Source organism: Lucilia sericata, unplaced genomic scaffold (genome assembly GCF_015586225.1).
Source record: "Lucilia sericata isolate MDLA Ls3-8-SP2 unplaced genomic scaffold, ASM1558622v1 Contig002105F_arrow, whole genome shotgun sequence".
In the NCBI taxonomy this organism is placed as follows: domain Eukaryota; kingdom Metazoa; phylum Arthropoda; class Insecta; order Diptera; family Calliphoridae; genus Lucilia; species Lucilia sericata.
Genome location: NW_023995955.1, coordinates 1,680 through 28,831, shown reverse-complemented (window position 1 = coordinate 28,831; position 27,152 = coordinate 1,680). Strand labels below are relative to the sequence as shown.

General features: G+C 28.0%; 1 protein-coding gene across 1 annotated transcript; it reads right to left on the bottom strand.

The window, feature by feature from the left end:
- Positions 1–77: 77 nt before the first annotated feature.
- On the bottom strand, positions 78–26,626 carry LOC119613395 (serine/arginine repetitive matrix protein 2-like; the record flags this gene model as incomplete). The annotated part of the gene is made up of 8 exons (XM_037969427.1): positions 78–264; positions 358–453; positions 3,295–3,408; positions 3,467–6,733; positions 6,794–6,858; positions 9,891–10,041; positions 26,154–26,216; positions 26,288–26,626. Coding segments are annotated over 8 exons (4,129 nt in total), but the record flags the coding sequence as incomplete, so codon positions are not given.
- Between the last annotated feature and the right edge of the window lie 526 nt (positions 26,627–27,152).

Sequence of the window (27,152 nt, the reverse complement as noted above, 5' to 3'; positions counted from 1 at the left end):
AAAGAGAACATAACTCAAAATCTACAGCAAATTAAAAAAGAAAAAGTATTTTTGTGTACAAATAAAATAAAAAATAATTTTTAAATATACTGCATATTTTATTTATTAATTATACAAATAATAATGAATTAAAACTCATAATTGCTCTAAAACATTGTGCAATTTCATGGTTCAAAATATAAAAAAACATATTATAAGCAAAATCATATTGATAATAAATCATTGAATAATTAATGTCTTCGATCACGATTTGATGAATATCTGCTACAATAAAAAATAATAAACAAATTAATAAAATTAAGGATAAAAATATATGTTCTTTTATATTAATCTTACAACAGTTCTACATAATTTTACCTAGTAATACGGCGACGATCCAGGAAACTAGGAGACCCACGACGTCGAGGTATTGAAGGAGAACGGGTACCAGAACGCGAAGAACCAAAACTACTGCTGCAATTTAGAAAACATAATTATGCAATACACTGAGATGCTTTATTAGAACATACATCAATAATATAAAAATATCAAAGTTATTATATTCGAAAATATTGTACATTGCATTCTTAAGATTTTTACATTATTCATATTATTTATTGCTGTGAAGATTATATAAAATCGTAAAGCCATTAAAAATCAATACGAAAGTGGAGTGCTGCTTGCTGGGTTGTGTCATTCAAGAAACATTTCACATTTTTTGCGTGGTTTTTTATTTGGATATTTTGCAGTTTTTTTGTTTAACTCAACAAGCAGAAAAATTACAACTCTTTCTACTGATTCTATCTGGTTATGGTTACATCATGTTCTGCACCAGAACTAGCAGGTTTTAACCAAAACATTTTTTCCGAATATAAATATAAAAAAATTGTCAATAAATTATACTATGCGACAAAAATAAATAACTGGGAAGTGATAGCATTTTTCTGAGAGATGTTTCCATGTACAAGAAGAATATTTTTTTGAAATTTGCCAAACACCTCCAAAATCTTGAGGTACGGGTAAAAAACCGGGTTTATGTACATTTAAGCACTTATAAGTCAGTAGCTTAGTTGAATCTCAACCGACTTTTAGTTTCCCAATGGATTTAGAAAGAAGAAGATTAGGCCTTTATAATGACATATGTATGTATATGATGCTTAAATAACCTGGAGAAATATGTATGCATTTCATAAGAAAATATTTTTGATTATCTTATTTCGTTCACTTAGAGCCAATCTTTAGGTAAAAGATTAGCGATTAAATTAAAATTAATCCTCGAAAGATGTTTTTGAGTACTCAATTAGTTAATTTTATTTGCAAGTTTAAGCGCCCAATGGAGGTGGTTTAAACTTAAGCACGAAATGCAAAAGTGTAAAGTGCATTTGATTGGCATCTCAAAAACCCGCTCTTAGAGTATAAAGTGCTAGTTTTTCCCCTTTTTCCCTTTCTGCTACATGTTTCGAAAAATGTCCCATAATTTCAGATAGTTTCACAGGTCATAATTATGAATACAATTTGAAAAAATTATATAGTGGTCATAACCCATATATCGTCACCTGAAATTCAAAAAGGCGTAACAACCCAAAAATTGAAAATCGACTTTTTGAGAGAAAATGGTCCACTGCATCAAAATACATGTATTCGCATATTTTTAGAACTCTATTGTCAAAAACACCGACATTATTAACATGGAATTCAAAAGGGCGTAACTACAAATTAGTCATTTCTATCCGCCAGAAAGTCTTAAAAAACAACATAATAGAAATATCTGGCGGCAGATTTATGTTTATTGAAAGGGGATTATTGATGTTAAGATATAATACATGTAAGATAATATCATTTTTACAACAATAGTTTTAATTTTATTTAGTTTTTTGTCTCTCCTATAAAATTTTGAAAAGTGTTGTTACGCCCTTTTGCATTTCAGGTGACGATATGTATTTAGAGCAATGGTGCCCAAAATCACTATTCCCTATCACGCGAGATAGGGCAAGAATATTCTGCTGACGTTGCGTTGACTCACCTACACTATAAGCTTACTTGTGTATTTTCTTATTTGAGCATGTGCTAGTTGATTATCTCTCAACTTGCAAAACAAAATCAACTCAGTTGCTGATCACCATTTGTCGAAGTAAGATCTGTACGCAACTTTTTTAAAATCCACACAGAAATACAACAACAAAATTTTTAAAAAGCCGAATTTATGTAGGTGAATGAGAGAGCACAGAAATACAACAACAAAATTTTTAAAAAGCCGAATTTATGTAGGTGAATGAGAGAGCACAGCTGATAGTTTTTTATATATGAACTTTAATGTACGCTGTCTGTCAAAATCCATAATATCAATTTGACAGTTAGAATATACTTTTTAGTAAGCAGTCATTTTATTAGTACAGTTTTATTTTGGGTTACATTTTGTTCTCTGCTGCTTTACCAATACAAATGAATGTGTAACAGTGTGTGTATGGGCAACACTGATTTAGAGTATATTCCCAACATATTTTATTAAAATCAAATTTCAGTTTTAAACATTTTGGAGCCATTTTTGTATTTGCAAAAATTTAAAAACACTATGATATACATATATTAATACGGCTCATAGTGCAATGTTTGTCTATCCATAATTTCAGATAGTTTCACAGGTCATAATTATGAATACAATTTGAAAAAAAAAAAATAGTGGTCATAGAGCAATGTCTATCTATCCATAATTTCAGATAGTTTCATAGGTCATAATTATGAATACAATTTGAAAAAAATAGTGGTCATAATCCATATATGTATTTAGAGTATTTACCCACCAAATTTTATTAAAATCAAACTTCAGCTTTAAACATTTTGGAATTTTCTTGAATTTTCAAAAATTTAAAAACACTATGATATATATTAATATTGGAAATAAATTAAAGCCGTTTGTCTTTATTAGAGCAATTTGAAGCCGTAGTCTGATTTCGATGAAATTTAGAGGAAATAGTCCTAGATCATGTCCACTATTTTTTTTTTTTCAAATTATTTTTATAATGACGCCTTCTTAAAAATGCTAAGGAGATGATCAATTTTCATTTCCCTATTTAAAATACATAGATTTAGTATTTTTTTTTCTGTTCCCGGACTTTTATCAAATACTGAGAGAGTTTTACTTCTTTTACTTTACTTGTGAAAACATGAAAGTAAAACATTCAGGATTTATGGCCGTAACATCAAAAGCGACTGAACTTACCTAAATAAAATTTATATTTTATTTACGTTGAGTCAACGCTTTTATTTAGGTATGGCCGATAGACACTATAGTAAAAAACTTGATTTTTAAATTACCTAGATGAACTACGCGATGAACTTCGTGAAGACGAACTGGATTGTGAAGAATGCGATCGTGAGCTTCGACGACTGTGACTACGACTTCTACTACGGCTAGATGATGAGGATCTTCTGTAAAAATTATAACATTAGATTTTTTATTTAATTTTAATACACAACAAAAACTTACGATGACCTCGAATGACTAGTTGAACGTCGACGAGTTTCTTCTCGTTCACCACCTCCCCCAGCGCTATTACTCCTACAGGCATCACTTGTTTTATCTTCACGACGATTGCGACTGCGACTACGTCTCGAACGACTTCTACTACGTCTAGCAGCACTCTCGGCAGCAGCTACCGTCGCCGTTGATACTTTTGATACAATGGCATCCACCAATGACGAATCTGCTAACGCGGCAACTAGAGGCTGTGAATCATTAATTTTAAATGGCTTAATAACAAGTTTGGCTTTATTTTGTTGTTGTAGAAAATTTAAATTATTAGCAGCAGCCACTGCAGCCGCACTCGATGCAGCGGAGTGTACAACACCTAAACTGTGACGTTGTGCTGCCGCTATCGAAGCAGCCATTAATATACGATCTGTTATTTGAGTAGTTGGATTTATACCACCACTGTTCGTACTTGAATTCTGACTGTGATGATGATGATGGTGGTGATGATGATGATGATGACCACCGCCAATGCCATGGCCTACAGCCGCAGCATGAAAATGATGTGGGTTAGTATTGGCTTTTGTTAATAACAAATTACTATTGGAAAAATTAGTACAGGGTGTTCCACTCAAACCCAAATTTAAGGCGGTACGATGATCGCGACGATTTACTAAAATACTATTTGATTGTTTACTTAGCATTTGATTGTTAAATTGGGTTGCGGTTATAAGAGGTGTATTGTTAATACGACTAGGACGATTAAATAAAATATTAGTGGAGTTGTTAGCATGGTTACACATTAAATTATGAGGATTAGTAGAAGAGTTATTAGCAATATAAGTAGAAGAGGAGGACGTAGTATTATGATGGTTGTTTATTATTTGATGATTTGGGTGATGATGATGCGGATGTGGATGGTGATGATGATGTGCACCAACACTACCAGTATTGCCCAAAAAATTAACATTTAAACGTTGCTGTCTGTGATTTATATGGTGTAAATTGCTGTTATTACGTCTATTACCACCATTACCAACATCCACACCTCCGCCACCGACGCAACCACTACCTCCACCAGTAATATAAATATTTGGTGATGATCTTTGTCTTCTTTCCATATGTCTTTCTTTGATAAAATTATTATTTTCTCTAGTAGGTTTTATATCCCTATCTTTTTCTCGTTCACGTTCACGATGGTCACGTTCACGTTTACGATCTCTGTCTTTATTTATTACATTAACATTATTACGTAGTGGACTTGCTCTTGGACTCAAAAGCATCGCATGACCATTTGCAGCCACGGGGGACTTTTTGCAATTAGCCTGCGTTTCATTGTCCTTATTACTGTTACTGTTATTGTTTTCTATGTAACTGGAAGTTTCGTTTAATGGTAGGATAGTCTCCTGTTCTTTTTTAATTTCTTCAAGAGTTTGTGGATAAATAGCTCCGGGTGGTGAGTTCTGTATGCTGCTATGAGCAGTTGAAGAACAAGTAGCCACCACGGCGGGGGCCACATTATTTGCAGCCAAAAAATCATTAAGCGAGTTACGTATTGTACGTTTATAAGATTTATCACTTACTTCTCCGCCGGTATTTGAAGATGAGCTTGTCGAAGTGAAAGCTGCCATTTTTTCAATTGTCTTAATTTTTTCCTTGGCTTTGGCCGCTATTCCAGTTTTAAGTTGTTCCAACATTTTTAAATCCTTTAGTTCTCGTTCACGTTTAGATTCCTGAAATTCATCTAATATTTTTTCTGCATTTCGTTCTGTGGCATCACTCTCGTCTTCGCTTTGGGACTGCAAGCGTACTACCGGCTTCGCTGTATTCCTATCACTTCTTCCTCCTTTGTCTTTACGGTCTTTTTCACGTTCTTCACTTAGCTTTGATGGTTTGGCTGCGTCCTTATCAGCTGGTTTGCGTTTCTCTGTTTTTTGATTTTTAGCATTTTCTAAAATATCACGATATCGTTCCGGATTACGTCTAGCGGGAGAATAACTTAATTCAGACGAATCCCTTGAAGATCTGGGACTCGACGCCTTTTTCTCTACTTTGGAAGGGGGTGGAGTTCTAGATGTAAGTTTTATATGCTCTTCTGGCATTTCTTTTGATTTTTCATACGATTCTTGTGATCTAGAGTTGCGACTTTGTTTTTCTGTAGTGCTCTTTTCACTTACGAGCTTTTTAGACTTAGATCTGGACATGGATCTTGTTGCAGTTGGTGAAGGTGTTCTTCTAACACTTGGTGATTTTGTTTTTCGAGATGGCAATTTATGTATTTCAATGTTCCTTGATACAGAAGGTTTTTCTAATTGTTCTTTTATAGGTGAAGGGGTCCTTGACCTAGATGATTCCGTATCTGTTGAGGATGCCGAATTTGATGACGAGGATGAAGTAGTTCTAGATCGACCATAATTTTTCGTATCTTTAAGGCTTGATGTAGACGAATCTTTGTTAGATTTTCCTTGATTATTCAAATTATAATTAGTTTTCTCCGGGCCTTTTGAATCAACCATCTTAGATGTTAGTGGCGGGGGAGTTAATGATTTATTATGCACATTTACATTTATAGATGATCTTGATCTGGATTTATCATTTCTTACTTCACATTTTTCGTCGTCTGGTGATTTGTGTCTTGGCGTTCTAGAACGTGTTCTAGATTGGTAACATACTCTATGCGAAGTTCTAGAATAAGACTTATTATCTCGACTTTTTCTTGAACGTGATGGTGAAGATGAACATGACAATTTTTTGCGTTTTTCTATGCTACGACTATCCCTCTTTCTTGATAAACGTTCTTCAGAGTATTTGCGTTTAAGGTCTCTTAAACATTCAGCCATATCAACACGCCTAGTTCTTTGACGTGATCGAGATCTACGATTTTCATCAATTTTACCATTACTACTGTAATCTATTTCATTGCGTTCACGATTTGTACAATCTGAAGGGCTATTTGCACGTTTCATACTAGAATATCGAATGTCCTCACGACGACGATCATGTCTTGATTCTTTTTCAACACGTCCGCGACTGTGCCGTCTGGATAAGTCTTTGTCAGTACGACTGTGACTTCGGCATTTGCTTAAATCTTTATCTTTTCGAGTGTGACTTCGTCTGTTGCTATTCTCTTGTGAGGATTCGTAATAACTTCTTTGAGTCTCTTTTTGTTTATGGGATTTCTCTGTTGAACGACTTCTAAACGGATTGCTAGACGACGTCTTTTCGATTGTAGTTTCATATTTTAATGATTCCTTCTTAATTTCTGTAAGTTTATCTACAGGGGATCTTTAGAAAGAATAATTAATTGTATTTAAAATAATTTAACAATAAAAAACACAAACCTACCTTGATCTTGATTTGTCTGGCGAAGAGGATCTTTCCTTTTTCTTACTTTTCTTTTCACGTTTTTTCTAAATAATATAAACAAAAGGATATAAAACATGTTTAAATATAACAATATTATTATTAAATATATTCCTATTATTATTATTATTATTATTAATTACAATCATTCAGTTAATAAAGATGATTTTTAAAGAATGTATACTTTTAAAAACTATTGAGAAATATTTGGTGAATCGTTAAAATTGTTATAATAAATGATTTTATTATATTAAAAAATCTCTAAAAAATTTACTTATATTCTTTAGAAAATAAAATTTGTTAAATAATATTTAATATTTTTGATGAATTTAAATTAAAAAAATAAACAAAGAATCAAGACTAAAATAAAAGTACTTACAAAACTACAAGAGAGCCTTTCGAAAGCTATCCTATTTAAAATGAAGCGCCAAGGATTGTTTTTTTTTTTTGTTTTTTGTATATAAACAAAATTTTTCTTTATAATAATTATTCTTTGTCATAATTCTTTGTAAGAATGTCAAAAATAAACAAAATATAACAACTATTTTTCTAAATAATGCTCTTACAAACATACATAAATAATTACTTGTTCCTTTACTAGTAAGATTGATAGATTTTATACAGAATTTAAAAAAAAAACATTATTTTTGAGTTACTGCTTGAAAATAAATAGGACATACGATTTTAACATTAACTTTTCTAATTCAATGTATAATGAAATATTAAATAAATAACTATTTCCGCTTATTCAGCAAATTCTCTCTGGAAATAATACATAAAAGTTAATTATAAACATATAAAACTATTTGTAGTTGTTAGTTGTTTTGTAGTAGTAGTGGCCTCCTTTCAAACTAACTAATTAGTTGAAAAAATACGAATTTTAAGTTATGACACTATTGAGCAATATGAGAATTGAAGTCAGTTTTATATGAATGGTATGTAGTGTCCATAATACATTAAAATTTGTATTCAGTATTCATTATGTTATTAATTTATGCCGTACATCTTATTATTTGTTTTAACATGAACTTTTATTGTCGTCTACTACTTGTACCCCTAATTGGTTGCCAGTTGCAAAAAAATCTTACGGCCATACCTTAATTAGAGCGTCGCGTCCCCAATTAAATTTTGCAATCATACAAAATTTTAAAAAGTTTTTTTTTTTCATTAGACGTTTTTCAATGCAAATAATTTATAAAACTTGTTCATTTTTGTCTCTTTAAAATATTTTTAATTTAATAAAAAAACTATACTATTTATATGTTAACTTTGTTATTCCGTTTGTAATTTCCACAATATAATTTTCCGACCCTATAAAGTATAGATCCTTATATATAGCGGAGATATGAGCAAAAATCTGAGACAACCTCTGAAAATTTCATCAATAAAAGAGAAAAGCGCTTTGTTGTTGTGTTTTGTTATTGCTAAAATAACGGTAGAGTTGGAAAATACGAAATAAATTGAAATGTTACAAAATAAAACTTATTTTAAGCACACTATGGTGAAAGGGTATATAAGATTTGGCAAAGGCGAATATTGAACTCTTATCACGTGTCTATATTAGACAAATATTTATCACAACACTTAACCAAATATCGGCAGAACAATTGTCAATTTTTTGTTTATGTTAATGCATAGGGGTAACAAAATACTGATTTTATCACTACAACTCACAGATAATTTTACTGAAATAATTCTATATATTTTATAAAAACAATTAATATTAAATGCAAATTTTGTAAATAAACACTAATTTTACTAAAACTTATGTTAAAAATCTATTTTAATTGCATAAAAACAAAATTTTATACAAAATTTACAATAAAATGATGTTTGTTGTCAAGACAAAGTTGTCTTAACAATTGTTTAGACAATATTGTCATAACGATCATTACAAAAGTTAGCAGTGCGAATTTGGGTCATATAAATTTAAAATATGTCGATTTTAGAAGTGGAAACGCCCATATATGTATATCTAACAAGTACAAGAACCCAGCAAAAAAATTTTGCAGTACTGCAAAGTGAAAGCATGCTTCATGACTTCTTTAATAACAGTGCTAATACAACTCATTCTAAACGCCTTCCTAAATTCAACCTATTTCGCAGTTAAAAAATTTCTTTAAAACTTCAAAAATTAATTCAGATTGTTGATTTAATCAAAGAAAATTTATGTTATTAGAAATATTTTTGATTATTAATATTATTTTATGTATTTTCCCATATTTATTATAATATTTTCCTTAAAAATATTTTAAATATCTTCCAAACATACATACAAAACAAATAGCTTGAACCAATGAAACATCGTTTTCGAATCATCGTTCAATTATTCAAAATTTTCGCATAAACACATGATCTCCAATGACACGCTAATGTTAAAATTATGCATGTTTCACCTAAATCGAACCACTTCGTCATCACTTTTGCTGGGAATAGAAACATTTAAGTCAATTCAAATAAAAACAGACTAAGCCCCGTTAACTCCACCTCCGGTTATCGTTTAACCTGTAGATATTCTGCGGTTAAAATATATTTTCTATGAAAACTGTCAATTTAACCTTACGATAAAATATAACCAGACATTGAGATAATGGACGTAAGTTTAATTAATATGTTAATGATTGTGAAAATAAAAATTATTTCCATCAAATTCTGGCTAAAAGATATATATATCTAACAAGTACAAGAACAGAGCAAATATTTAAGACAATTCAAATAAAAATAGACTTAATAAAATTTAAATGAAATGATTACCTTCTTTTCGAGAAAAAAAAAAAACAAGAAATAAATGTTTTTTATTTTATTTTATAAAAAATATGTTTCATCATTAAAACAAATTCATTGGAGGAGTGAAAGAAAATAAATCAAGCAAGAGAAAAAGAAATGGTATTATGGTATTTAATTAATTTTGATATTTAATATAATTTTGATGGATTTACAAACAGATGGTAATAAAAAAGTTCAATATTTTATTTATTAATTTTTTAAAAAGGGTGCATGCTTTAAATTTCTTTTTATAATTTTCATGTATAATTTTTAGTATGTTGTTTTTTTATAAGAAACAAATTCAGGAACTCACCTTATCCTTTTTAGATTTTTTATGACTTTTCCTTTTATCAGCTTCACTATCTGAGTCCGAGTCATCAACAATACTATCTTTATCATTTTCAACATTACTTTCCGAACCGCTATTTTTACGTTTACGCAATTTCTTTGATTTCCTCGATTTACTACAAATAGAATTTTGTTTAAATTATTAGAATTATATTACATCTTTGCTTAAATTATATGCTCTTAGAAAAATATTGATATAAGAAACTTTATAAATATTTTTGTATTAGGCCATACAGATTTTAAATATATAAGAAATTTTTACTATATTAGAAAATATCTATCATAATCGAATTATGAATTTTAATAACTCTTAAATAAATGTCCAATATTGTTAATAATACATATTTACTTTTTAATATTGGTTTTAAAATATATCCACGTAATACCTATTTCATTGCAATAATTTGCATTTTAATTTATACATACTAATCTAAAGGTATGGATGTGAATTATAAAGCCATGCTAATTTATGTTTAACTATCCCAAATATTTTAAACAGAAATCACTCTCATAAATCTAGCTGAAAAAATGTATGTATTATGTTTCAAATTTCACCTAATTTTTAGTAAAGAAATATACATTCTTTATAACTACATATCAGTTTGTTTATTTATTAATTACACTGTACGTAAAATTTCAACTTTCAAAAAGACACAGAAAAACGGCGAAACACGTGAACTTAATTTTCGATCGTAGAATCTAGTGGCATACTCCGTTTTGAAACGTTGGATCAAAATCGGGAGATATTGCAAATTTAAAAAAACTCTCGCGCATAGAAAAGTAAATAAATACATGAAACTAGAGTCCATTTGAATGATTATGCATATATATATAGTTTTTCATAATTAGTTCGTATATCTATGCATGAAAACTTTTTTCAAAATTAAAAAAAAAAAATTACTTCATAAAAGTTCATACTTTAACACTCAATATCTTCCCATGTATTTTCAATACATTATATCGGTATACAATTCCAAAACATGCCTTTACAAAACGTCATCCTATACAGTAGATTTCAGTTTTTACTATTCGTAACTTTCACGCTTATGTTTGATCATAGTAATCAATATTTAAACAGATATCGATATTTTTGAGTTAGACCATAATGATATAGTGGCATGCAGCCTGGAGGTCATTGGTATATAAAAATAATGATACTACCATATTGAATGGTGTTTCTTCGAGGCATGTTTTGGAGTTGTACACTTCCACAATACATTGAAAACTTAAAATATATAAAAGCTGATATCTAAAAGAATATATACAAGAAAACTTTCCCCGAAAATTTTTGACCCTAGTGTTATGAAAATGGACTTAAGTTCCAATATATTGAATTAGCGACAGAATAATGATATCAATAATATATCTTGGATCGTATAAATACAGATTCTTGTAACAAAAAATAAAATTTTTAGATACTCCAAGGGTAAATCCCAATATCAAATTTTGGTTTTATCTCTGGAAAAAAATTACAAAAAATCGCCATTTTATGGACTTTTTTTTTAAAAAAAAAGCTAATTTAATTTAAGTAAATGTAAATTTTTCAAGTTTTAAAAAGCGTGATATCAAATCTAAGGACTGTCTAGACAATATAACAAATTAATTTATTATTTTTTTTTTTGCACACAAAATATATTATTAAATTTGGTTTCTTTTCATAATTTACCTAAATTCGAATACTTATGACAGACACTGTACATGAGAAAACTTAGGATAAATCATCCAATTTTTCTACGTTATTTTGAAATGACAAGTTTTGGAAAACATCCTTTATGTGATTCTTTACGAAGGTAATAAAAGGTGAACTTACTGCCTCATTGCTAAAGTAGAGCATGATGATAATGAAAAAAGTTTGAGTTTTTTTACTTAAACGGCATTTGACATCAGACATTTGACCATAAATTTTGGATTAAAAGACAAGACTTGTATCCTTAAAACAAAATATCAGATTTGAAAATCGGTTGAAAACTACCAAACTTATGATTTTTCAAGTGGCCTCCGGTAGGTTAGTGGTTAGTGTTCTAGTCTGGTAGACCGGAGGTGGTGGGTTCGATTCCCACCTGAGGCACTGGTTAAGGAGCGCACAACAGGCCCGATAGAGGCCTAGGTGTATTTCTTCGGATTTGATGTATATACATCCTCCTTTCAAACTAACTAACTAACTAACTAACTAACTAACTAACTAACTAACTAACTAACTAACTAACTAACTAACTAACTAACTAACTAACTAACTAACTAACTAACTAACTAACTAACTAACTAACTATGATTTTTCAAAGTTAAAACTTCAAAAAAGGCTATTTTCCACATCTTTTGCTTTTAAAAAGTAAGTTAACGAAGGGAAAAATATATTCGTACTCTATGGACTATAACGAAATGGAATTGGTATATAAGAACCCCTGCATTTTTCTTCTTCACTTTTGTAACACAGTGTAATCATACCATTTTCATTTTATTTTGTTTTGGCACTATGATGCATGTCTATGGAAATAATGTAGATAATTTTACTAAAAGTTGATTTACTTGAGATTTCCTCCCATTCTGAATTTTTTATCAATTGTTGAGTACACTATAAACAATCTTATGAGAAGGAATAAAGAAAATGGAAGGTACCTTTTTTGATATATCCTTGACTTAAGGACGTTTTTTGATATCATTATCCTTATGTTAAAACTATGCTATTTTAAATAAAATATTGTCAAACTACAAGACATAGGCTTTAGCAAGGGACTAAATCGATTAAGATCGGATAAATAGTTTAGAAAATACACGATGTCAAATTTAATGCTTGTTGATAATTTTGGGGAACTTTAAACTTCGTATTTATACAGATAAAGTGTGTGCCAAGTTTCATCAAAATCGGAAAGGGTAAGGTCTAAAACCTGTTCGAAAATTTTTGAAATTCCCCGGGTATCAAATTTTTTACATTTATTAACATTTTTAAAACGTACAATAATTTTTAAATTAAAATTATTTTCTTTTCGGTTTTTACCAATAACCATAAACTTTTTTTACAGATTACTTCGACTAACGCAATTTATTTACATTATATAATAAACTAGGAACGATTTTTTGCACAGTACCAAAATTTGATTTTAATTTGAAGCCTACTTAAATTTTCAGTATCTAACAGAGAACTGCAATGGGTGATTGACAAATATTCACACCTTAAAAATTATTGTATTTTTGTGTATTTTTATTTAAATGTTTAAAAATGTTTCAGCAAAAGAGTTCAAATTTGCTTTTAAATAAATCAAATTTGTACATTTTGTTTTATGAATAAAATCATTGCTTAATTCATTCTAATCAATTTGAGTGTTTATTCGATAGACTCGAAAATTTTCTGCATTACCAGTGTCGGTTTTTTTCTAAATGTTGATTTTTCGAATATCGAATAACCAGTTTTTTCACTTTTTAAGAACCGGTTTCGAATAATTTTCTTTGCTTTGTATTCAAAGATTATGGATGCGAATGTGTTTTCTGGTTTCAAGAGAAAATATAAATTAAATGTTTTTTGTTTTTGTATTTCATAGTATATTTATTCAACACATGGTTTTTGTTCATAGAAAGTATGAATAGCATGGTAACAATAAATGTAAAAGAGAGAAAATTCGTAAACAAATTAAAATAAATTTTAATTTGTTGCGGGTTTCTTCTGCAATTTAAGTTGTCAAAACTCAATATAAAAAATAACCGTCTCCGCAGCCGCAATATTGTATTTATACACTTAATCAGACATCAATCTCTTAAAAGTAACTTATACATTAAAAACTAATGTATAACTTATTGCAGTTTACTCGCAACGTTGTAGGGTATGATGTATTCTGATACATTTTGTACTTTCACATTGCTGTTAATTTTTGTAAACAAAAATAAATATTCTCACACAAACTAAAACTTTAAACTTTTCCCGCTTTATAAGCGGCAAGTTACACACCACGCGTCATTTTGATCTTTCTTTTAATGTTTTAAAAATCAAAATTTTAAGTTATTGTATATTTTTTAATATTTTTCTTCCATTGTTGTTGTTTTATTTTAGTTTCTACACAAAACAAAATACAACCCTGATCAAATGCCGACGCGTCAAAAGTTGAAAGTTGCTGAACTTTTCGCAGCAGACGCGTTACAAACTACAATGTGTAACTTGTTAAATAAAACTACACAATTTCAACTTTTTTCAACAGAAACCTATAACGCGTTGCCGCGTACAACGCGTGTTGTGTACTTCCACCTTTAGAGTGCAATGTATGCGTAATCCAACATATCATGCACACTAATTATAACATAGATTACGATTTAAGCTGAGAGTTAGCTGCCATTTTAATGTTCTTATACCCTCCATCAAAAAAGATGGAAGGAATATTGATTTTGTCATTCCGTTTGTAACACATCGAAATGTTGGTCATAGACCCGTCCGTCTGTCTGTTGAAAACACGATAGAGTCCGAACGGAATGAGCTAGAGGGTTGAAATTATCCACAAATATTTTCTATAGGTAAGGTTTGTTTGGTATTGAAAATGGGCTATAAAGATCCACGTTTTCCGATAGCCATCCCGAAAAATTGTCTTAACGATCATAAATGTTTTAACGATGAAATTCAACATAAATAAGTTTCATATGAGCCAAAATCTCCCTACCAAATTTTATGAGGATCGGTCCATAATTGACCCTACCCCCCATATAAGGTCCCCTTTAGAAAATGACTTTAACGCTCATTACTGGCTTAAAAATGCGAGTATAGCGATGAAATTTGACATAAGTGTCTTACTAGCCAAAATCTCTTAACCAAATTTTATGTGGATCGGTCCATAATTGACCCTACCCGCCATAAAAGATCCCCTTGAGAAAATGTTGTTAACGCTCATTACTGGCATAAAAATACGAGTATAGCGATGAAATTCGACTGAAGTAGGTTCCTTGCAAGCCAAATTCTCTTAACCAAATTTTATGTGGATCGGTCTATAATTGACCCTACCAACCTTCAGAAAGTTACTCTAAAGCTCATTACCGGCTTCAAAGCAGTGTACCGTGGGGATTTTTTTGTCATTTTCTGATCATAAATCTGTAACTTTTTATCTGTTAGAGATAAATGCCTAAAATTTTACACCAATAATTTTGACAATATTTCTGATCAAAGTATAACAAGTAGTCCGACTCTTTGACAGTAGTACCTAACTCTAAGCATGTGTTAGTATGATATTAGTAACAAAAATGTACATGTATTTGAGCATTTAAAATTTTCACCAGACATACAGAGTTTTATAAAAATTCATAAAATTTTATTTGTTTGAATTTTCAATACAAAAAAATGTAACTCTGCTTCTAAATTAAAATTCTACCACAACAAAAAATAAATGTCAATAATAAATAAAAAATAAAATTTTCAGTTTGCTCAAAATAAACGGAATTTTAAAGAAAAAATTTCGTAAAAGTATTTTAAAAAAATTTACTTTTTATGTGGATAGGTGAAATATCGCGTAGAACCCGCTATTAATTCGAAAATATAAGTAGAGATTTGAAGTATTTTGACACAATAATATTTCTCACCAAGGTGTTGAATTCACACAGCACCCGTAAATGTGGAGGTGGAATTTCGTGTACATGAGAGTCGGACTACTTGTTATACTTTGTTTCTGATCATATATATTAATGGTTGCATGGTAATATATGTTTGAAATTGAATATTTTTATTGCAACAGTTTGAACAAACGTTTTGTTGTAATATTTGTTATCGAATGTAATGAATTAATAAACAATTGATATTATTAACCACTTCTATATAAATAACTTTTATCTAAATATAATTTACACATATAAATGAATAGTGAATAAATAAATTTGTACTTTCACATTGTTGTTAATTTTTGTAAACAAAAATAAATATTCTCATACAAACTAAAACTTTAAACTTTTCGCGCTTTATAAGCGGCAAGTTACACACCACGCGTCATTTTGATCTTTCTTTTAATGTTTTTTAAGACTATTACTGTTTTAAAAATCAAAATTTTAAGTTATTGTATATTTTTTAATATTTTTCTTCCATTTTTGTAGAAATTTATTTCATTTTAGTTTATACACAAAACAAAATACAACCCTGATCAACTGCCGACGCGTCAAAAGTTGAAAGTTGCTGAACTTTTCGCAGCAGACTCGTTACAAACTACAATATGTAACTTGTTAAATAAAACTACACAATTTCAACTTTTTTTGAAAGAAACCTATAACGCGTTGCCGCGTACAACGCGTGTTACCCATTACCCAGCAAACACTTATATTGAAAAGTAATAAACTCATTACTAAAAAAATCTAAATATATTTATATTTATTAAATATATTTATTGAATAATTTTCGTCAATATGGGTACAATCTCCGGAAATCAAATCTATTTTTTGTTTTTATTATTCATTACGAAATATTTTAAATAATGTCCTTTGAAAATTTAAAGTGGCTAAACTTTAGCCCCTAGAAAAAATTATATTATTACTCCAATATCAAACAAATAATTTCTTGTCAATTACGGTAATCAACGTGAAAAAATATTGGACATTACTTTTAAGACTTTAACAAAACCAAATACAACTGAAAGTAAAGTTCTTATATACAAAAACTGTATACTCAGTTTTAAATTTTCTGCTTATTACAATAGCAAAAAAAATTAAAGGACATAAACTTTTAAAGATATAATATTTTTTATATTTATTCAAATATTTGTATCCCTGTGTTACTGGACGTGAAATTAAGTAGATCTCTAAAAATGGAAATATCCCTTTAAAATGTTATCCTTATTAAATTGATAATTTTATTTATTTATTTATCAGGACAAACAAAATTAAAATTACTTTTATTCATCCTAAAAAATAGAAACAAATGATAAATTTAAAAATTCAATTCTTTACAAAAATATATGGGCAATTTCGTGTCCCATCCCATTAAGCGACTATAAAGCCTTAAAGGAAATTGTATAAGATTTTTTTGGATGAAAAAACAATTCAAAAAAATTTAAAATAATTTTTTTTTTTTTTTTTTTTTTTTAAACTGTGAAGAAATAGTTACCTAAACTTCTTTGGACTATTTTAGCTAGGACAGTCATTTGAAAAAACCCTGTATGACGAAAATTTTCAACTTTGGCCCCTTTAACTCCGGCAGTTCTTGATCCAATAGTGCTAACCTTGGTGCAAATTCCATTTAAATCGATTTTTTGAGTTAGATCACTTGACACGAAATTACCCATACCCGTATGTATATATGTATATTGGAAGTTCACAGAAATTTGAAGGAATAATAAAAGGTCATTATTTACCATTTTTCAACTTGAAAATGAAAACAATATATTTCATTAAATGTTTTTACCCTTAACAATTTGATGTCCTTTATAAATTAAAAAAGATCAGTAAGTGGAAAACTGAGTATACAGTTTATCAATCGATTTTCGGGTTCTCGTTATCCGAATGGACAAAAATTAAACGCCAGTTAGTTTTAGAGACTAATGAACAAAAAAAGACCCATTCAAACAAAAACGATATTTTTTAACATCTCTAATGTATATATGCAGTAACGTTCGACAAAATAGATCCAAAATTCTTTCCACATTTCTCTCCTTTTAATATAATATAATTAATGAATATAATACATACCGTTTTTTCCCATAATTTACGAATATGAATAGAAATTTAAATAAATGAAAATAAGGGGTTTGCGGCAGAGTTTTACAATATCTCGCTTGATAACTTTGTTATTTGTTTGTTATAAAGAAATGTAGTCGTAGATCAAAATAAGCGAGATATTTGTAAAAAAAACTGATATTGGTAACCTTTGACCTCCAATATATCTAATAAAAAATACTTTTTTTATAGATATCCAACTCGCATCCTATTATAGGACTATTAAGTCCTTAAAGGAAATTTTATAAGCTTTCAACTGAGCAAAAACTTTAAAACATTTTTTTTTTGTTTTGAAAACAATGAAGAAATAGCTATCTGAACTTCTTTGGAAAATTTTTGCTGGGACCAATAGGTGAAAAGTTAGACTCATTTGAATAAAACCCTGAATGACCAAAATGTCCAACTTTGACCCCCTCTAAGTCCGGAGCTCTTGACCGATAGATCTAAAAATGTGTGCCTAATATCCAATAGTAATATAATAAGTAATATTCATTATTTTTGTATTTTATTATAAGTATTAATCAATACATACATATGTATGTAGTTTTAAAAATTTACGACTACTAAACAAGACAAATACTACTGCTACCACTCCAGACAATTCTTGTAACAGTAGTTAGTCATATTAAACAACTGAGTAAATTTAGATTTTTTAACACTGTTACACATATATTCTGGGCTAGGTTCATAAACGATAATTTTTATTAACTTAATAATCCTTCGAGGCGAATATAATAATCTTCAGTGCGTCAAACAAAAATCAATAAAATGAAAGTGTTTTTAGAGCTGTTCCTGTATTTGTTCTCTAAAGCCTCCATAGAACTAGTTCCGACAAATATATGATCGAGAGTAAAATTAAAAATTGTAGATTTTTCTGAAAACTTATAAAATTTCTTTCTTAAAAAAGTACAAATTATATTTTTGTAATACGAATTGCGGTCACTAGAGGGCTCTGAAATCTAGTAATATTTAACCAAAAAAAAGTTTTTTATGTTTTTTAAATGCAAACACTAAAATATTTCTCACAAATTAACCATAGGAGATTTTTCAATATTTTCTTTTCCAAAATAATATCATCTGCAACATTGATTTGAATATGATCTTTTAATTGTTACAAACACTATTATTTAACTTTTTTAAAAAAGTTAGTAAATTAGTAAATATTTTAAATTTTTTTACTCATTATTGAAGGCTGAAATTGAGAACAGAACCAACTTTTTCCTACATTTTGCAAAATCTTAAATTTTGTAACAGCATGTTAGTGAACATATTTTTAGGAAAAATTGAAAAAAATATACCAAATCACGTTCATTTGACCCTAGCCCCCATACAAAGTCACCTTCAGAAAATTACTTAATTGTCCAAAATTAACTTATAAACACAAATATCGCGATGAAATTCAGCACAAACAAATATTATATAAATATAAATATATTCACAAAATTTTATAGGGCTTGGTCCATATTTGACCCTAGCCCCCATATAAAATAAAAACAGTTTTTCATCCATAAATTGCTTAAATGTATCGGAACAAGGTAATAGAAGATAAATGCTTTATTATTATTATTTTTTTTTTTTTTTTCATTTTAGTTACCATTTGCCAATTAAAGTGAGGAAGAGAATCGCACACGCACTGCTTATGCCCTTAATGTTATATGATATTGAGATATATTCCTTAACAAGCGATAATAACTTTTGCAGATTGAAGAAATGTTTTAATAGTATTGAGAGATATGTGTATCATCTTGGATCTCATGATCATGTAACAGCGCATGTAATTGATTTTTTAAGTTGTACTTTTGATGATTTTGTTAAAGTATAGTTACTTACACTGTTTTATAAAACAATGAAATGTAACACACCTTCATATCTTGCATCAAGATTTGATTTTTTGAATTCGGCTAGAACATCATCACTTAAAATACCAAGTTTTAATTTGTTGGTTATGAGAAGATCATTTCATTTGAGAGTGGCTCGGTTATGGAATGCTATTATACCATATAGCGAAAGACATTTTTTCAAGTCCGTTAAACAATTTTCTAGTTTTGTAATGGATCATATTTAGACTATGTGATTCATTGTTATCACCAACATGTAATTATTAACAATTATATTTAGAATAGACTCAAATTTGTGTTAGGGAATAATTATCATTTATATAAAATAATTATTAATACATATTAATATATAAGTTTGAATTGTGCTTACAATATCGAGTAAAATAAATAAATATATTGAAACTCTATTTATAAATTATTTTTTTCATTCTTGGAAGAAAACTGCATGTCAACGATTTATTTTTGGTGTTAATTAAAATCAAAATGTCAAAATAATACTAAAAGCTGATCGCATGATTTTTACAATATTTTTGCACAAACGAAATTATTAAGAAAATAAGTTTTTGCGAAAGTTTTCTGGCGTTTCTGACCACTTGAAAATAAATATTTTTCATAAAAATAGCGAATTAACACATGCAATGACAATTATTAAAAAATTCGAATAGTTGTATATACAATTACATATTATTCGTACACTTTACGATAAACATAATTATACACAAAAACATAATTATACACAAAAATTTTAGGGTTTAAAGATTTTAACGCGTTTTTAGTAAAAAGGATATATGACAGCTATAAGAGTCCTTGCTCCAAATTATGAAAAAACCAACATATTGAATCCTGATTATTTATATATTATTACTAGAAAGTTTGAGAATTTTATTGCAAACTTTGTGCAAAATATCGCTATTTTCCATTTTAGGATATATGGGAAGCTAGAACATCATCACTTAAAATACCAAGTTTTAATTTGTTGGTTATGAGAAGATCATTTCATTTGAGAGTGGCTCGGTTATGGAATGCTATTATACCATATAGCGAAAGACATTTTTTCAAGTCCGTTAAACAATTTTCTAGTTTTGTAATGGATCATATTTAGACTATGTGATTCATTGTTATCACCAACATGTAATTATTAACAATTATATTTAGAATAGACTCAAATTTGTGTTAGGGAATAATTATCATTTATATAAAATAATTATTAATACATATTAATATATAAGTTTGAATTGTGCTTACAATATCGAGTAAAATAAATAAATATATTGAAACTCTATTTATAAATTATTTTTTTCATTCTTGGAAGAAAACTGCATGTCAACGATTTATTTTTGGTGTTAATTAAAATCAAAATGTCAAAATAATACTAAAAGCTGATCGCATGATTTTTACAATATTTTTGCACAAACGAAATTATTAAGAAAATAAGTTTTTGCGAAAGTTTTCTGGCGTTTCTGACCACTTGAAAATAAATATTTTTCATAAAAATAGCGAATTAACACATGCAATGACAATTATTAAAAAATTCGAATAGTTGTATATACAATTACATATTATTCGTACACTTTACGATAAACATAATTATACACAAAAACATAATTATACACAAAAATTTTAGGGTTTAAAGATTTTAACGCGTTTTTAGTAAAAAGGATATATGACAGCTATAAGAGTCCTTGCTCCAAATTATGAAAAAACCAACATATTGAATCCTGATTATTTATATATTATTACTAGAAAGTTTAAGAATTTTATTGCAAACTTTGTGCAAAATATCGCTATTTTCCATTTTAGGATATATGGGAAGTATATGGATCCTTGGACCAATTTTTTCTAAACTTCGAATTTTTCTTAACTATTTCATCATAACTATTTACAACAAATTTCGAAACCCTACAATAAGTCCTTCTATTTTTGTCCAATGAATATACGAAAACGAATCACTGTGTGACGGTTCTCTAAAATAGTGTTCGTTTCAAATAAAATTCAAAATATTTATGTTTTATTTTTTTCCAAATAATATTTTGCATTCTAAATTACTTTGTATTATTATCAGAGTCCATTAGACGATCCCATCCAAGGAGTGTTATTTCAATCAGTTGACTATTTTTTTATTCACGCACTGATGTCAGAGTTTGTTATTGTTTACATTTTTATATTTAAAAATTCCCTTAAAACAGAGAAAAACTTCGTTAGTATTTTGAATAATTTATGTAAAATATCTGAAAATACCAAACATTTTGTAAACAAATATTTACCCGACCGGCGACAGCTGTCTTCGACGTTATGGTGAAATTTTCAGATTTATTAAATTTTAATAAATTGTTTAATATTTACACTGTGTAAATAACGTGATTAACTAACTAAGTTCTGTTCCAGAACTCTTTTTATAACAAAACCCATATGAGGTATTTAGACACAAACTTAAGTTTTGCAAATTTATCTGCCGGAGTAAAATTTTTCATTTGCAAAATCAGTGCGTAACAAATGCAAAAACAAATTACATGGAAAATTTTGTTTTTGCAGAACTGCCACCATTTTATCTGAATTCGCCTTGATACCATCTTCTACACAAAATTTTAGCAGATTATTTTATGACAAATTTCGAACATAATATTTTTTGGTTGTTACGCCATATCAGGTAACGATATAGACTTCAGTAAGGAATTAAACAAAATGTTTAAAAATGTTGAAGAAAACTAAAAATATTTCCCAACACATTGGTCTAATTTTGATTTTTCATATTTTCTTTGGTTCCAATTTTTATACAGACTTAGGTTTAGGTAAGAAGGGCAGCCACTCAATCAATCAAGAGTGGCTCACATGGGTCCACCTAGTTGCGGTCCCGTTGTTTTACTCTAGTGGTCGTAGGAGTTCATTTGATTATTAGTCTCTACTTCCAGATTTAAACCAACCGGTTTGACTTACAAAGTTTAGGATATTCTTTAAGCATATTCCAGATAACTCATCCAAACAAGATGATGGGCAATAGCAGAGAAGGTGAGGTATTGTTTCCTCTTCCTCCTCATTATTACAACTTCTACAGTAGTCGTTATATTCGAGACCTATTTAAGCCACTTCATATAGTTCAGTCTGAACCAGTAGCTCACAGGTAGTAAGACAGATATCAGTAAATGCGTCGATTTCATCTTCCCCTCTCATCGCACCATTCCTGGCAAGTTTATACAGACTTAAATTAAGAATAAAACAAAAATGGTTAAAGTGTTGAGAAAAATATAAAAACCAGAAATTGGGCCATAATATTGGGAAATATGTATTTGCCATCAAATTATTTTCATATATATTGCCCGTTTAGTTAAAAATTGACATTATTTAAAAGTTTTAAATTAAAACTAATATGATTTGAATTTTTTTATAGACGTTAATTAAGAATAAATCAAAAATGGATAAAGTGTTCAGAAAAATATAAAAAATCAAAATTAGACAAATATGTTGGGAAATATTTGCCATCAAATTATTTTAATATATGTATCTTGTCCGTTCAGTTAAAAACTTACGTTATTTAAAAATAATATGATCTGAATTTCTTTATATACCTTAATTAAGAATAAAATAAAAATGGTTAGTGTCGATAAAAATATAAAAAATTAAAATTAGACCAATAGGTTGGAAAATATTTGCGACCAATTTATTTTAATATATCTTGCCCGTTTATATCGACATTATTAAAAAAATATGATCTGAATTTGTTTATAGACTTTAATTAAGAATAAAACAAATATGGTTCAAGTGTTGAGAAAAATATAGAAAAAATATTTACCATCAATTAGTTTTAAGATAACTTTCCCGTTTAGTTAAAAATTTACATTTTAAAAAAATATCTGAATTTTTTTAGAGACTTCAGTTACGATTAAAACAAATTGGTTTAAAGTGTTGAGAAAAATATAAAAACCAGAAATTGGGCCATAATATTGGGAAATATTTACAATCAATTTATTTCGCTATAACTTGCCCGTTTAATTAAAATATTCATTTTTAAATATAATTTTCTCTTTAATTTTTTTTTTTTCAAAAATATAATTTTTTGGTTCGAATTTTTACAAAATGGTTAAAAGTGTTGAGAAAAACGTAATAAATCTAAATTAGACCAATTTGTTGGGAAATATTTGCCATTAATTAATTTTTACATAACTTGCCCGTTTAATTAAAAATGGGCTTATTTTTGCTTAAAAAATAAAAAATTTCAAAAATACTTCCAAAATTGTAATTGGTCACAAACGCGAAAATTTATATAAACCTATCATACATACAGTTAATACAGTACATAATAAATTTTTAATGTAAAAAAAAAAAATATTTTTATAGTTATTTGCTTTAATCCTTGTGAATGTCGAGGGACAATCAGACACATGCTTATATAAAAAAGTAATATCGAAAACTTTAAAGCATTTATCGCGGACACTTTTTTAAAGCTCGGGAAAATGTGATAAACTTTTTCGACGTTCTTATTTATACTCTATGTAGAATAGATACGGCCGATTAGAAAATTTTTAAAAATTGTATAAAAGTTATGACCATGATGTAATAAGTAAGGTGAGAGCGTTTCGGCAACAAACACAATATTTTTTTGTTGCCTAGAGTTGGGTTAATGAAATTTCTAAAATTGAAAAATAACAAACATTGGAAAGAAATATTTTTTGTGTATTTCACAATATTACCTATAAAACCGTCGTTACATTTAGCTTGTATCTGCAGCAGGACAATGTTTTAATGCTTCTTCATCAGAGTTTTCTTATTTGAAAACTTTTTATGAACATTTTAATTCATAAATGTAAATTTTAAATTTTTTTGGTTTGAAAACACAAATATAATTTTTTTTAGAATAAAAATAAATTAATTTATTTTGACACAACCCAAGCACTTTTTTAATAAACAAATAAAAGTCAGCTGCCTTAAGTTATGACCCTAATAAGCCAAAATTCAACAAAAATTTTTAATCATAATAACATACTACTTCGAATTTTCGAACTTAATTTTGAATTTTCGCACACAATATTGTCTTAATATGTGCAAAATTTGAATCTCTTCGCGCTAAGGGAACTGGTCGAAAATTCAGTTATAAAATTTTTACCATCTAAAAAAGCAATTTTTTAAATGGCAGAACTTGAAAATTTTTCAGCTTTTTAAACTACAAAAAATTTTAGGGTTAGACAACAATACATTTTTAAGTTTATTTTGCCAGTAAATAGTTACAACTAGAGAGTAAAATCAAAATCTACAAAATTACACTCCTCAATCCTCAAAAATGTCGTAAATTGTATGAATCTTTCGCTGTTTTGCACCATAAAATTGTTTCGTAATATATACGAAATTGTACGAAATATTTTAGTATAATGCAAAATAATATTAGAAAAATTAAATTACATAAATTGTAAAATGTAAATTTAGAATAAATATCGTAAAATTTACGAAATATTAATTTATGCAAACATTTCTGATAATTTTAAAATAATTTGTCTGATTTTAGTTAACAAATTACCATCTACACGATTTTTTTCTTCTGTTGTGAAAATAATGAAAATAATATTATACATTTTCTTAAATTTTGTGTTGTTATAGTTTTATTTAATGATAATGTAATTAATATTATTATGTTTATATCGCTAAAATTTACGAAAAATGTTTTTCGTAAACTTAAACATTATTTTCAGTGTACGAAATATTGCAAAGTTTTTTAAATAATAAATATTTTTAATGAGTAGTGTAATTAGCGATCATTCTTTATAGGCCCAGATGTTACAATAGGAAGTTTAATGTGGAAAATCTGTTTTAATATAATAAGCATGACTGTTTAATATAAAAATAAAAATATATCTAAAATATGTGTTTGGAAACTAAATATATGTATGTGTAGTATGAAATTAAAGTATAAAAATGGATTTGCAAATAAAGTTGAATACTTACCCATTTTTTTAATGTTTAAAATGGTTTAAGCCAAGGATTTTCGTATTTAAAAATTTTAAACATTGTAAAAAATATTTGTATGTATAATAAATTTTTAATGTATATAATAAGATAATAAAGATATAATGAATTAATAAATATTTTTGGGGAGAAATATATAGAGAGTATTAATGACGTTTTTATATTTATATTTTTTTAATGTTTTATCATTATATTATAGTTACAACTTGGTTGATTTATAAAGTTTATTCTCGTAAGACGTCGTTTTTATATACTTTGTACGTGTCTTTTTATTTTTTCGATATTTATTTAATAATAAATTATTGTAAATGTAAAAATAACTTATGATACTTTTCAATTTGTAAAAAATACAAATAAATAAATTAGTTAATCTTTTCTCTTCTTTTTAATTTCTTTTTCGTAAGAATTCCTGTTTTGTTGATTTAAGTTTGATATATTTGATTAGATTTTGTTTCGTAAATTGAAAAAAATGCAGAGAAAGTAGAGAATAAAAATATGAAGCAATTGATAAAGAAGAAAGAATTCATTTAACAATTTTTTGTCATCAAAAAGTTAAAGTTATTTTAACAAAAATTTTAAATAAAATGATTAAATAAGGATAATTAAAAACTAAAAACTACATAAATAAATACAGAAATTATAATGCTAGGTTTATTTTCTTTTGTATCAAAAAACAACGAAAAATATGAAAACAGAAAAACTAATTTTTAATGTGACCTAGAAAACCTAAGATTTACGAGATGCTACGTGTCAATAATTTGCTTAAGGCTTACCTTTCTTTTTTCCGTTTCTTCGACTTCTTCTTTTTATCTTTTCTTCGTTCTGGACTTGCAGAACTGAAAAGTAAATCAAAATCAAAATTAATTTATAGTATTAGGATGTAAATGTTCATTTATTAAAAACTTACCTCTCACGCATTCTTTTCTTTTTTTTCTTTTTATTTATATGATCATCATTATCACCACCACCAACGCCACCTGAAGAAATATCTCTTTCAATGGACGGTGTACGCACTAATGCATAACGCTTAGATGATTCTCTTTCATTTGCCGCCGCAGCGGCGGCTTGTTCACGTTGAGCGTCCAGCTCTTTTTGTAAAGCCAAGCTTTTGGCTAAATCTTCTTTTGCTTTACGATCGGAATCAAAGCTAGAGCCCTCAACAAAATATTCAGATATATTAAAGGCTTCACGTAATTTTGCGTTTTTTTCTTGTTGAGCTTCAGCTATTTGATGGGTATCGCGAACTCTGCAAACAAAAAAGATTTCAAAGAATATATTATATTCAATAGAGTTGGTCGAAAATATATATTTCGGTCGGTTAAACTTTTAATATTGAAATTAGGTTGTGTCTTAACTTCAAATAGAGTTATGTAAAATATCATTAAATTTTTTAAACGCATTTATATGAAAAAATTGATTTTTTATTTTTTTCCAAAGAAGGCATTACAATTTTTATTTTGGAAGATTTTTTTAGTTTTGAAAAAATGTCTATGCTGGTTTTTATTAAAGACCCAATTATATACTGGGGAATTACTCTGTAACTCGATTCGAAAGAAAAAATCACATGTTACAATCAAGAAATTACCTTATTTTTACTTTAAACATGTATTTTTGCTGTGGTATGCAAACGTGCTAAGTCCTCAAAACAATAAAAATATACAAAGAAAAAGTGCTAAGTCCTTTCAATTTGCTATTATAAAGGCATTCATTAGTCATGTAAAAAAATATCAAACATTTTGTACATCAACGTCTATAAAATAGTTATAGTTTGT